The sequence below is a fragment of the Apodemus sylvaticus genome, chromosome 4 (genome assembly GCF_947179515.1).
Source record: "Apodemus sylvaticus chromosome 4, mApoSyl1.1, whole genome shotgun sequence".
Classification (NCBI taxonomy): domain Eukaryota; kingdom Metazoa; phylum Chordata; class Mammalia; order Rodentia; family Muridae; genus Apodemus; species Apodemus sylvaticus.
The window spans coordinates 62,804,082-62,818,155 of record NC_067475.1 but is presented as its reverse complement, the minus strand read 5'-3'; the positions used below and the strand labels follow the sequence as shown (position 1 = coordinate 62,818,155).

At 50.9% G+C, this 14,074-nt stretch overlaps 1 protein-coding gene across 1 annotated transcript in view; it reads right to left on the bottom strand.

Moving 5' to 3' along the window:
• The window catches only part of Ptgfrn (prostaglandin F2 receptor inhibitor), a 69,540-nt gene extending 62,874 nt beyond the window's left edge, over positions 1–6,666 (bottom strand). The window contains exon 1 of the mRNA XM_052179634.1: positions 6,206–6,666. Within this exon, the coding sequence (XP_052035594.1) occupies positions 6,206–6,254 (49 nt within the window). The 5' untranslated portion in view covers positions 6,255–6,666. The remainder of the gene's footprint in view (positions 1–6,205) is intronic.
• Between the last annotated feature and the right edge of the window lie 7,408 nt (positions 6,667–14,074).

Sequence of the window (14,074 nt, the reverse complement as noted above, 5' to 3'; positions counted from 1 at the left end):
CTAGAACTTTCCCTTCTGACCTGCTGCCAACCCCACTCTTTCTACCACTTTCTGTGAAGGTCCTAATCCTACATCTAATACACCTTGTGCCACCGTGTAGAGTAGAGCTGAATCTGCCTGCTCCGCTCACCTCAGACTCCCCAGCACTCAAGATGCCTGGTCTGTGGAAATGACACTGGCTCAGGGTCTGCTGAATGGACAAACGGGCTGCGCACTGTGCGTGTGCCACTAACTGCTTGGCTTCTTCCTTCCCTTCCCCCTTTATTTTCTTTTCTTTTTTCCCCCTAAAGTCTGGCTAGACAGCCGAGGTAGCCTAGAACTCTCAATCTTCCAGCTTCTGCCTCTCTAAAGCTGAGATTACCGGAAGACACCAGTAACCAACTTCATTTCCATCTTCAAACCGCGCACCCTGAGGCAGGGGCAGGAGTATCAAGGTTCCCTAAGTGACAGTGGTATCTGCGAGCCTTTATCACTGCACTCAGGCTCAAGGGCTTAGGGTGGCCTCTGATCGTGGGCTCCCGGGCCCACACACCAGAATCCTGATACATCTGCAACCCTCATGAAACCGACAGGGATTCCTTACCCTGGCCCACAGGCTGCAAAGTGTTGGTCTACTCCAGCTTTATACAAGAACAAGGGAGAGCCGTTTCCAACATATTCTTGGCTCATGGCCGCTTTTAAGGTCTGAGCAATAACCTATCCGGCTGCAAAGTGCCTCTGTGTCATTTAGATTCCATGGCAGCACGCCTTCTGCAATGAACCTTGAACCTGTGAGCACAACTCTGCTCTTTAATGTTCTCCGCCAGATACACCCAAGACAGAGCAGCATGCCATGCACGGTCCCCCGGTCCCCTGAAGCATTCCAAGTGATGCCAATGCTTCCACATTCCAGCTGCTCACGAAGGTGTAAGACAGGCTGCAGGTAGAGCCTTGGAATACTTAAAACTTGAATCATGCCACACAGACCCCATCACCCAGCACAAACACTCGGGGAACACTGAGCGAAATAAACATTCAAAGAACAGAAACACACGCTTCCATTGTCTTGTCTCCTAGAAATCACGCTGCCGGGGTGTGACGCATTTGTCTGAGTCTGTGCCTTCCCAAAAACTATGGTTGGGGTGTGTGTGTGTGTGTGTGTGTGTGTGTGTGTGTGTGTGTGCGCGCGCGTGCATGCATGTGTTGGAGGGCAGAGGTAGTAGCCCAAAGTCTAAAAAAAAACAAAAAGAAAGAAAGAAAGAAAAAGAAAGCACCAACTCTGCCAACTCCAGCATTTCGCCTTTTCCAGAAGATAAATTATTTAGAATTTTTTTTGCCAGTTCGAGTTATTTTCCCAAAGCAGAGTCAAATGGTCCAGCAGCCCTGCCTTAAAGAAACCAATGCAATTAAACCCAATAGCTATGAACTGGTCCTGACAGCTTCCACCAACTTCATTTGATAAAGTGAGACACAGACACACTCCGACAGACAGGCCCACACTTTCTTCACTGCTAGACGCGGCGCCAATCCATACATATAGATTCATCTATAGGGAGAGAAATCAGCTCAGCAGCTCATCACTAAAACCAAATAGCCATATAAAAGCCGCCTAGCCCGACTGCCTTGTAAGGAAGATCACTGACGACTACCGCTCCTATCCAGCAGGCTAATAAGAATAATTATAGCCAGGGCAGGCATTAATCAGCTTGGCAGATACAGGAATTCTGTTAACAAGACTGAAATAAGTGCCAAGAAATCTCTGAAGACCACAGCACTTCAAAGGCTGTTTAAGCTAGAGGGATTCACGCGTGCCTCTCCTGCGAGCCTTCCTCCTTCTGCGGTGCCCTGTGGAGAAGCAAGCTTCATTCGGGCCCCATTCCTCTGAGCAGGCAGTGAGGACCTGCAAGGTTGCAGGTTGTCACATCTGAGAGCTGCATGCTGACACCATTTCTCCCTTCTGCGTTGCACCTGGGCCCCACACACCCCAGATCCTAGTTTTAATTACAGCTTTGTATTCTAACCACGATCATCTTTTCTTCATCTAAATCTCAAACAATGGGCAGCACACGGACACAGTGAACAATGGTCAGCTGATCCTTAGCGCCAACAGGATGGAGTCCTGCTATGACTGAACAAGTTGTTTCACTATTCTGGGCACCTAGTTCCTCATCTGTAAGGAGAAAATAACTAAGCCTTTCCCAAGATGTGAATGATTGACAGGTCCTGACTCTCAAGTGACAGCAACTGGTGCTCTGTGCCTGCCAGGTGTGGAGAGGCCTTACAGAAGCCACCAGAGAAGAACAAGGCTGAGGAGGAGGCTCAGTAGGAGAGTGCACGAGCTTCAGGCTCATTCCTTAGTACCACAAAAAAAAAAAAAAAAAAAAGACAAAGTTTATCTTGTGTCATACACCCTCCTTGAGACTGTGTGGTGCCTCCAAACCCCAAATCCATCCTTCTGTTTCCCACAGTAGCAGGCAGGTGGCTGCAAGGCTCCGCTGTGTTCTAGCTTCCCTTGCAGCTATTGTGACATGGAACTAAATTGTCTCCAACAGAATACACAGAGAAATGATGTCACTGCCAAGTTTTGCCTGTGAAGTATCCATTATAACATCCAAGCTGTCTCCCTCCTTTGTGGAGCTGGAAAAGTAAGGATGACAGATAAAGTGATCCTGAAATCCTGAGGAGGGGTCACCAACGTGGGGACCAGTGGGCTGTGTGAAACAAGGGCCTACCCAAACTCTCCCTCAGAAGCACTCCACTGTTAGGGGGGGAGGGGGCGGGAAATGATCCTACTGTTTGAACCACTGCACCAGAGGAGTGTGTAATTAAGGCAGTAGAGCCTACCTAATTAGCATAATACCCTTTTACAGCAATTGAATTTGAAAATATAGGTGTGATGCTTTTGTCATTTAAAAGCTATCTTAGCAGATTTGCATTTTTAAAAAAAGATGTAGAGATTCTATTAATGACTCTCATGGCCACTTACTTCCCACAAATAATAAAATAAAAAAAAGGACATACCCACCTATATGAGTTCAGTTAGTCAAACACACATCCTGTAAGTTGTACAGCCTAATATTAGGAGAATAAAGAATAGCAAGACCAGTGGGTTTCTGCCTCTGGAGGATAAGCAGGTGGGGATGTAAGACTTGGAAACAGACAGTGACATTCCACGTCATGAACAGGAGCCATGACAGGAACAAAGGCTTCCTGGCCACCCCCAAGGAGGCGACAATTCACAACTCACACTATTCCAAAACTCCCCTAACACCCCCTACCTCGACACTCATCTTTCCCTCCTCCTCTCCCTTCTCTCCTTCCCCCTCACCCACCCCCCATCTCATGGAACAACTCGGGTGCCATTTCTGAAGGAGCGATGCACTTCACTCACCCACACTTTATGCTTTTTCCCCAGAGCGCCCAGGACACTCTTCTATCCTTTCTTCCAAAATTCTAATTATTCTCAAACCTAAGCTCAAATGTCACCTCTTCGGCAAAAGCAACTCCAACCCCCAAATCAAAATGAACCCCTTCCTTCCCGCTTCTCCCCAGTGCTGGGCTGGGGTTAGAGCTTGCACTGTTTTGACCACTGTCTACACAGCCCAGTCAAGCACTCAGTGCAGTGCTATACCTTGGTCATTTGCTGGGTGGGACTGGCCACTGGTTGGTGGGCTTAGGGAGAAAGTTTTAACAGGAAGAGGGCTTCAGGGGCAAAGGGACTTAAATAGGGAAGAGAGGGGGCAGGAGGGCTAGAAGGCTCAACAGATTCCCGGAAGAGCAGCAACTTTGCTGGGAATGAAATCTCCAAAGCAGAAAGAGGAGACATCTTACATACACAAGAGGCATCTCCTGAGAGAAAAATCACAAGAGCTCAGTGCACACAGGTGGGAGCCCCGAAATCATCCGCTGGAAAAGTGGCGACCTTAGAAGAGTGCTGGAGGAAACCAGTCAAGTGAGGGGTAACAAGTTGTCTCCGTGGGACGCCTCCAAAGCCTTGGCTACAACAGGGCAAACACAGTGTGGGTGAGTGGGGTGTGGGGCTCACTCAGAAGGATCGTCACAGGTTGAACTTGGGCTTGGGGAAAACTACGAAACAAAGGGCTGAGGTTCAGGTGGAGCCCACAGAAGTAGCAGTACCAGCAGCAGTGTCATCACAAGTCCATTCCGGCAGTAAGACCTGAGGGAAGACCATCTCGCTTATCAGCGCACTCCACTTCCAGACTCAGTGTGTGTGGGAAATGATGCTACACTGGGAGGCTGCCTCAGAGGTTGGGCTGCAGCTGCACCTAGTGAGGTGCCAAGGGGCGGAGTTTGTGAGAAAGCTTCAAGGAGAGTGAGCTTCAGGGGCAAAGGGACTTACAGAGGGGAGAGATGGGGCAGGAGGGCACCTCAGTAGTTCGGAGAATTGGTAGGTGAACCTGCACTGGGAAGTCACACCCGAAAGTCTTGAAGTCCCATCAAGGTTGGATGCATGGGTATACATACCACCACGATTTTTCCAAGCTGTGCTTTCCCCTGACCCAGGGCTGCTGGGTGTGGTTTGTTTGTTTGTTTGATGGATTGATATGAGGGATGGAATCCAGAGCCTGGCAAAGATACACAAACAGAGCTACACCCCCAGCCCCTCCCTCAAGGGCATTCTTTTTAAACTTCTACCTCACGCTACCCTCTTAACTAGTCCATACATAGACTGCAAACTGACCACTCTAGGGAGAGTCAGTCACATAAACCACAGAGTGAGTGGCAGATGGGAGTGGTACCTGGGGCAGTCTGTACAACCATAGGCCAGGGCCCTGCTCGACCCAGACATATAAGCCAATTACACTATCCCCAGCAATGTGCAACAGATGCACAACTTACAAGGACAGGTGCCAGGCAGGGGAAGTTTAACGGGGCTAAGATCAGAAACCAGAGAGGACCACTGGATGTTTTCTGCACGTGGGCTGTGGCTGGGGAATTGTGTCTAGGTGAGTCCCTGAAGGGAGTCATTTCCAGAAAAGCCCTCAGAGGTGAAGTATCACAGCAGCTGCCAGAAAGGCTCGTTTGCAAGCAGCCAGGACTCATGGGGGCTGGGACAGGAAAGTCCTAATGCCAGCAGAAGGGGAGCGGTAGAGGGTGGTCTCCACTGGGACCCTCACACCATCAGAAGTGCAGTAATTCAGCCTCTGTGCAGCTGAGGCCTGCCTGGGATAGACAACACACACCACGTGCTCTGAGAAGGCTTGAGATATATCTTCTGCAGGGGCTTGGAAGGGAAGTCAAGACTGGGTCTGGAATTCTGCTTGTCCTAGATGACATCGGTTACAGAGATCCTCACATATAACCACACTTGGGGATCTGCCTTCCTGAACCACGGCAGGCACTAAATAAATACATCAAGTGGCTGGTTAAGATCACCCTGTGTATCTACGTAAAGATGGTGTCTGTGTAAGGAGTGAATGGAAAATGGAGAGGGGGGGAAGCCCAGGAAAGATTCCTTGGGTGGGTGAGGGGATACTGGGCCAAACCACTGAGAGGCACCAAGGGTTTCCAGAGGGTAAAAGAGAAAGGGGCAGTAACGAGGGAAGTAACAGGTAGAAAAGTTGGAAAAGCTGGGCTCTCTCGGGTCTTTGTGTATAAATCCGAACCTAGCCAGTTTCAGGAAACACTGGAAGGCAACACTGAGGCATATTTGGCTAGATAGCAGGGATGATACAAGACTGTCACAGTAACGCTGGGCTACCCAGTGACCTTCGTGGAAGGAAGTTGGATTCTCTTGCTTTCCTGGAAAAGCAACTCAGCATGGGCTAGCGAGTGAAGAGCGATCCCGATCGGCCTCAGCTATGGCGGGACACAGCAAAGGCTCACATTTCCGCCCAGCCGGGCACGCGGGCCGGGGCCGCCCGCACCTTCCGGGCCGGGAGTTCAAGGTGAGCCCGGCTCCCGGTGGCCAACAGGTAGAGAGCGCTGTTGGGGAACCGGCCACCAGCCACTCCCCCGGCACACGTGAGGACCCGGCTCGGTCAGGCCGGGCGGCTCCGGATACCCGGAGCGCGGGCCCAGGAGGATGTGCACCGGGCTCCGATCGGCCCCAACGCTCCCCGCTCCACCGGCGGCCCGGCGCTCGGGATCCCGGTCTCCCGGGAGCCGCCCCGGGCACCTCGAGTGCCCCAGGCCCCGAGCGGCAGCCGCGCCCCCCCGGGACCCAGAGCCCCGCCGCGCCCCGCCGCGCCCCACGCGCACTCACCCAGGGACAGGAGCGCCAGCAGCAGCGGCCTCGGCGCCGGACGCCCCATGCTCGGCCGGCGGGAGCGACTCTCCGCCTCCTCCTCCTTCCCCGCCGCCGCTCCTCCTCCTCCTCCTCCAGCTCCGGCTGCTCCAGAGCCGGCTGCTCCGCCGGGCCGCGCGCCTGCTCCGCTCTCCCCGCTGGCCGAGCGAGCCCAGCGCCGGCGCGGACGTGCGCACCTGGCTCGTCGCGGCCCTCCGCCTCCTCCTCTCCCGCCCTCCGCCAGCCGCCGGGCCCCGGAGCCGGCCTCGCCGATCCCAGGGCGCAGCAACCCGGACCGCCTCCCGAAAGCAAAAGGGAAGAGCCGCGGCGTCCGCCCGCCCGCGCCTCCCACCCGGCGCTTTGCCAGCAACAAACACAAACTTTCCCAAGCCCCTCCCCGCTCCAGGTAACGGAGGAGGCGCCAGGGGGCCACCCGCTTAAAGGGGAGGAGACGCCCGAGCCCACCCAGCCTTCCCGTCGGGCCCCCACCCCTCGAGAAACTTTCCTCCGACCTTTAAAAGTTGGCCTGGAAGACTTGTCTGGAAACCTCATCGTTTGGGCCCTATCCCGGGACGCCCGGCATTCTTTCGTGGTGGAATCCCCACGAGTGTCTTGCAGCCAGCAACCCACACGTACACCCTCTGGTCTCCAGCTAAGCATGCCACCAGCCACCTGCTTAGCCCTTGCTAAAAATAATTACACAGATAGGATTGAAAAAGCTTCAAAGGCAGTGAATTCCCACCCCCTCATGGTCCAGAGGCCTGATGGGCTTGGGGGAGTTGGCCAGAGACTCAACCAAGCATCAGATCCAACAAGGCTCTAGCCCACCACCCTGTAGCTGGGTGAGCCTGCCTCCCTCCTGGCCCACCTCCCTCCTCTCCAGGGTCCCTATGGTACTAATTAGAACAACTTCCAACGAAGGTACCCATAAAAAAAGAAAAGAAAACCCACACCATCTATTATTAGCCTTAGTGCTTCAAATGGTATGTCTGCCGCCTGAGACTATAGTCATTGCTTTAAGTGGACACGACTGGGTTTCCATTAAAGACTCTTTTTTCCTCCCACAATAGAGTTTTGTGCTTTTGGATTTGAATACAAAAGACTCCACAGCTCTGGGGGGTGGGGGAGAGGAATCAGTATTCCTTGTTTAAAACTTTACAAGGATGATTCAGACACTCAAAAGGATCACTGGTATCTAGTGGCCCCCTACCCCCTCCATCGCCCCGGCCTTTCATTAATATATGTGAAACAAATCACAGATGTTCCTTGGGAAACTACCCTCTTTGGTGCAGAACATTAAACTTGTTCTGAGTTCCACAAACCTTTCTCATTTCTGCTAACTGACGTGTGACGACTGACTGGCCAGGTGTGAAACCTTCCGAAAGAGACTCTTAAAAATGTATTCCCAACCAGGCAGGGTGGCCCCCGCTGGACTCTGTACGTAGAGACAGGATAGGTTCAAGGTCATTCATCCCTGGCTGCAAACAGGGCTCCAGGCTAGCTTGGGCTGTATGAGACCCTGTTTCAACAGACCAAAATAAATACATTCCTGGAGGCTCAGCATTGGAGATCTACTTCCTGTCACCGAGTGGCAACAGTTCAGCAGAGTTAAAATGGTATGGTAGTTTTGGTGTTGAGTACATTTCACCTCAATATTTTTTTTTCTTATAATTTCCTTCTTGCCACCAAGCCTTTCCCAGAGTTTCCCCGACCCCCACCCATGCCCCTGTTGTTCCTTTTCCCAAAATGTATAAAGGAAGTTTAATTTTCTTTTGTTTCTTTCCATTCAACCAAGCCTGAATATGAGCCTAATGTTAAGTTTTGAAATATGCCGGAGCTACAGAGAACGTAAGGCCTGGCTCTTCCAGAAGCTCAGATTTCAGCTCATCAATCTTTCTGCTTTCTTACCACCCAGAATGCTTAACGTCTGGGCTGCACATTTTGGCACTTGATCACAGTCAGCTCAGCACACTATGTCTACTGCTTCCACCTCTGCCTAATAACTCGAGGATCTAAGAGGCTGACACATTGTCATCTTGCATCCCCGCATCGCTGGAGAGGAGTACTGTGCCCTTTGTTTAACAAACAAAATCTGGACCTTGGAAAGCCTTCCACATGCAGTCTGAGAAGAGACTCTGAGCTAGACCCTGGAACTGCAGCCATGAGTCAGTTGCTGCCACCGGAGTGCTTATAGCCTATATGGTGTTTTAGTGGGCGTGGCAGCAGGTGCAAAGTCCAGTTGTGACCCACCCAGGAAGCAGTCAGTGCTGGAGTTGGTTTTACAGGTTTCCCCAAAGCTTAACTGTACAGTAAGTATGACAGTCCAGAAGCATGAACATGGGAGGTACCTGGAGGGCCTTTCAATAAGTATACACATAATGTGATGCGGGGACGGGGAGCTTCTCCCATCCCAGCACCCAAATGTTATTAAACTAATAGTCCATTTTATAATCGAGGTACTAACTGTGGTGAACGACTGAACTAGTAGGAATAAATGAGACTATCCGGGCAAGGCAAGTGCAAAGAGCACGGAAGTGGATCCAGGCTGTCAGCTGACTGACTGATTGGCAACCAGTCAACTGTATCATGAGAATCCACCAATGAGCCACTGATGTAGCAGAAAATAGGCACAAATTAATGACAGCAGACACTTGGTCCTCTTACCATCCCTTGTGCTGACTACCAATAGATACAATGTTTCTGACGAGGCAGCACTGCACCTGCTGCAGTGGCCCACAGTAGCTCCATTCATCTCGGTGGGAGCTGATGCCGCTTCCATTATGACAGGCGTTTATTTGCCAGTGAGTAACTTCCTACTCAGGTAAGCCTCTTGCCCCAACCTGTGGTTCTGTTTGATTCCTATACAGGTTTGCCAGAGGCAACAAGACCTACTTTCTAGTAATCCTAATTAACCCTCCCCCCACCCTCAAGGTGGATGAATCCCCAGCTTGGGGTTCACTCAGTAACCATCAAGGGCACCAGTCCAGATCACCCTTGATTAGCACTTGATAATAAACATCTGTTTGCAACTGTGGCCTTTGAATAGCCTACAAAGGTTCTAACAGTCCCTCATCTGAAGCAGGTTTTCCTATTGAAATCTAGCAAAACAAAACAAAAACACTGTGTCGTTTAACTTTGAGAATGAAAATCTTAAAACGTTCCAAATAAATGAGTTTACTAATTTTTCTTGAGATTCATCTAAATGTGGTAGGTTTATCCTGTTACTGCGACAGCCTATGTATGCATGGTCTCCAAATGACTTTGACCTCCATGGCTGTAGGTCTTGGAAAAAATAGTGTATTCTATCAAAACATTTTATCCCAGTAATCACTTTCATTCAAAACTTTCTTCCGTGTCTGGAGGTAGCATCCCCATGGAAATTAAGGGAATCTAAGAGGAATGTAAGGGCTGGGGACACTGCTCAGAGGTAAGACACTTGCCTATGGGCTTCTTCTCCGGCGATGGAAAGACGGGGGTGGGAGGGCAGTGTGTGAAGGGAGGGAAGGAAGGAGGCAGGGAGGATAAATGGTAGAATTAGAAAATGGAATTAGAGTTTTAAAAAGGGAGAGAATGATGGAGAAGGGAAGCTCACTTCATGAAGAGGGAGAGTTGGTCATTCTGTCAACTCTGGTAAGCTGTGGCTACCCTTCTGATAGACGGGAAGACATCGAAGCAGTTCGCTAGAGAGGCCTGCTCCTACTTTGTGACCCCCTCTTCTCCCCCACACCACCCATGCTTATCGTTTCTGATGCCCTAAGAGATCAAGGTGGGAAATGTTAAAGATGATATTCCTAGGGACTCAAGCTGCCCCAAGTCCACCTCCATGGAACCAAAAGTATCCCACAAGCCCCGCCCATGGCGCCTGCCCCGCCCATGGCGCCCACCCCGCCCATGGAGCCCGCCCCTCCAGTATGAGTGAGAACATAGGAGAAAGCCCTGTCATAAAAGCAATCTGAAAATGTGAGTCCTAGTGCGAAGTCTCTGTGTCCCTGGCCCTGGAGGGAGGGAGGGAGAGAAGGAAGAAGGGAGGGAGAGAGGGAGGGAGAAAGGGAGGGAGGGAGGGAGGGAAGGAGGGAGGGAGCGAGGGAGAGAAGGAAGAAGGGAGGGAGGATGAAGGGAGGAAGGGAGGGAGAGAAGGAAGAAGGGAGGGAGAGAGGGAGGGAGGGAGGGAGAAAGGGAGGAAGGGAGGGAGGGAGGAGGGAAGGAGGGAGGGAAGGGGGAGAGAAGGAAGAAGGGAGGGAGGGTGAAGAGAGGGAGGGAGAGAGGGAGGGAGGGAGAAAGGGAGGGAGGAAGGAAGGGAAGGTGAAGGGAGGGAGGGAGGGAGGAAGGAAGGGAAGGTGAAGGGATGGAGGGAGGGAGAGAAGGAAGAAGGGAGGGATAGTGAAGGGAGGGAGGGAGGGTGAAGGGAGGGAAGGAAGGAAAACAGGAAAGATGGAGGGAGATAGGAAGGATTAGCTGGTTTTACCTAAGGCTACCCCTTCTGGCCCACCTCTTGCCCTCACATCCAGCGGAAGCAGGCAGAGAGCTTTCTCCTCTCTCAGGATAGACAGTCTTTCCCTGGTTGTGCACATAAATGTGAGGGGTAAGTAAAGGCATGGGAAGGGTGGGGTGTGCTCTTTCTTCTCTTTCCTTCACCTGCTCCTACTAACCCTCTGGATCTGTCGTCAGCAGTGTATGTGGAGCCTCAGTCCCAAGCACCAAGTCTTTACAGTTATATTTACAAACCAGACCACAATGACTGTAGGGTCACAGGCTAAAAGACAGGGTCTCCACTAAAATCTGATTTTCAAGTAATCAAACCAAACCTTTTTAGTAATATGCTCTAAATATTATATGAAGCACACTTACATTGGAAAGTCGTTCTTCATTTGTCTGAAGCTCCTGTTCAGCTCAGCAGCCCATGGCTTTACTTGCTCGAGCCTGCGGGCCCTCTTCCAGAGAAACGCTACCTTATATGGAAACGGGCCCACGGGAGGATTGGAGAAGACAATGTGGAACTCGGGGAAAGCTATCTTCAGCATGCGTGTGTGCAGGGCAGTGCATATGGAAGCCAGAGGGCACACTTGTAGGAGGCATCTGGTCCTCTACACCACATGGCTTCCCAGGATGATACTCTGCTTGTCAGTTTTGAGGTCAAGAGCCTTTGTCCCCTGAGCGATTCTCCACATCTCCACACTTTTGACATTTTGTAACTCATCACCCCCTCTAGCTCAGCCAGCCATCATTTGCAGGATACATTTCACCAAGTTGTCTGTCTTGGAGTAGTTGTTTTGCTGTCAATGACTTCATGAGGCCTTACAGAATAACTCCTCATTCCAACAGTGGCTAGAGCCACACCTTATCACACAGAGCTCGTGAAGTCTGAGGTGGGATGGATGCACAGTGACTTCTAGGCCGCCCTTTGCCCACTTGAGGGCTACTTCTGAGTCATAGGCAGCTGCCCTTCACCAGGTGATGTCAAGTCTGCCCTGGCTGGATGATTAATCTGCATAACAAACGATTTTATGCTTACCCCCACCCCTGAGAACAGCCAACCTCCAGAAGGTGATTTCCAGCTTACTGTCTCACAATATTTGTGTTATAAAGCTCAGCTGAAGGAAAAAACAAAACAATATTTATGGACGACAACTTGAAGAAAATGTAGCCTGTACATTCTAGAGTCCCTAAGATCTTCCCCTGAGTTATGAATGAAAGAGACTGTCAGCCCGCTTACCACTCAGATACATCGCGCCGGCACCCCCATAAAGTTGCTTTTACTGATTGCTCTTTGTCACCATGCCATCAGCCCTTATTGACGGATGTCCTACCAAAGAGCCCTGAGCACTTTGTCATTGTGCTGTGCACAGGACCAGTTTACAGATGCTCTCTGTCATGCCTGGCAGCAGCCTCTCTGCCTACAACGACGCAGAAATTGTATTCTGGTCTCAGCTTCTCTGATGCTCTTTGTTAGAGGCTGTCTTCAGTTCACCTCTTGGACTCTGTAAATACCGTAACTGTTGTTGTTTTCCTGTCCACAGAACATAGTGTTTAAAACACATATGGTAGAAGCTGTGACTCCCCACTTGCACACAGACAGGGCCCCCACAGGTCCTCCCTCCTAGCTCCTCCTCGTCTCCCTGCCCTCGCTTCCCCTCCCCCTCGCTATACTACTGTTTCCTTGAGTAGGCATTGGCTGTTTTGCTTTGCTCCTGATTGTAAAATCCAGTCGGCAGCCCCTGCCCTTCAAAAGACATTTTAAATCCCGACTCCTCATTTGCAGATGACACGCAATGAGGTAATCATCCTGCTGAGCTCTGCTTGCCTGGGAAGGACAGCAGTGAGTCGAGGCCTGTGTGGTGAGGGGACAGGGACCCTCAGAAGGCCACGGAGCTCTAGACAAAGAGCCTCGTTTCCAGGAGCAGCCAACAGCACTCGTGCCTCTCCTCACCTAGGAGCACACCAGTCATCCATCTGCAAGGGATGAGTAAATATTAGGAGTGGTTTGCTCTCTCTAAGCACACAGTGATTGAGGAACTGGAGAGGCTTGAGTGTCCAGCCCAATGGGTGCCAAGCTAGTCCAATCCCACGCTACTAACTGCGCAGAATCAGGACGGTCGGCCCGTGTGGGGCTGCCGGAACTTCCTTCTATGCCATGCTGACTCTCTTTGTCCTCTGCCTTGGCAGTGCCTCTTACCCACCTCACATGGCCACGTAGAGCTCCAGACACTGATGTGGTTGAGTCCTTCCCTTAGGAAATGATCTCAGAAATCAGCAGTGAAGTAGCATGGACGGCAGGGCAGGGACCCCCGAGAGCCAGCGAGGGGTGCGGTGGAAGTGTGTACCGCTGTCGCCTCGCCATGTAAAAGGGCTCCTAGAGGTGTTCTTTGCAGGCTTTGACTCCCTGGTCCCCACTCTTTGCACCTGAGGTTGGCTCACAGTGGCACTAATTCTGCTTCTTTCTCCCTCCCTTTCCCCCTCTCCTTCCCCCAGGCTCGCTCCTGTGTCCTAGGCCTTTGGCACCATGCCCAACACACAACAGGGCAATAACTGCTTCAGGTCCACCTATGAGTCCTGCTTTTTATCACTTTTTATAGACCAGAGCGTTACATGGATGTTCATTTGGGAGAAAACTGAAACCACTAATATTGCTCAAGTTCCGCATTTTACAGATGAGGCATATGAGGCTCAGAAAACCTAAGCAACTTATCCAAGATTACACAGCACATTACAGTAATTGTGGAATATTTAAACAAGTCCACAAAGTAAGCCAAAGACAGATCAGGGAGTCAGCTGGAGCGGCAGTGAGAATTATTAACACTTCAGATGGAAAGTTTGACCAACTCTATGCTAGATTTCCAAGAAGAAACTGCTTGAAATAGTGAACTTGGAAAGTTCCCGAGCTCTGATTAAGGAGGTAAGCAATCTGAGAGAGATTTTCCCTCCCCTGGGAAGATATTCACCTTCCATATTATGGTGGTTTGAATGAGAATGGACCCCATAGGTTCTTGTATTTGGATGTTTAGTTACCAGGGAGTAGCACTACTTGAGAAGGATTAGGAGGTGTGGTCTTATTGGAGTAGGTGTGGTCTTAGAGTAGATATGGCCTTGTTGGAGGAAGCGTGTCACTGGGCAGACCTTCAGGTTTCAAAAGCCCAAGCCTGTTCCAGTGACTCCTATTCTCTCTCTCTCTCTCTCTCTCTCTCTCTCTCTCTGTCTCTGTCTCTTTGTCTCTCTCTCTCTGTCTCTCTCTCTCTCTCTCTCTCTGTCTCTCTCTCTCTCTCTGTCTCTCTCTCTCTCCCTCCCTCTGCAGATACTGTAAGTGTATGATGCCCATTTTTAGTTCTCAGCTACTTCTCCTGTAGCATGTCT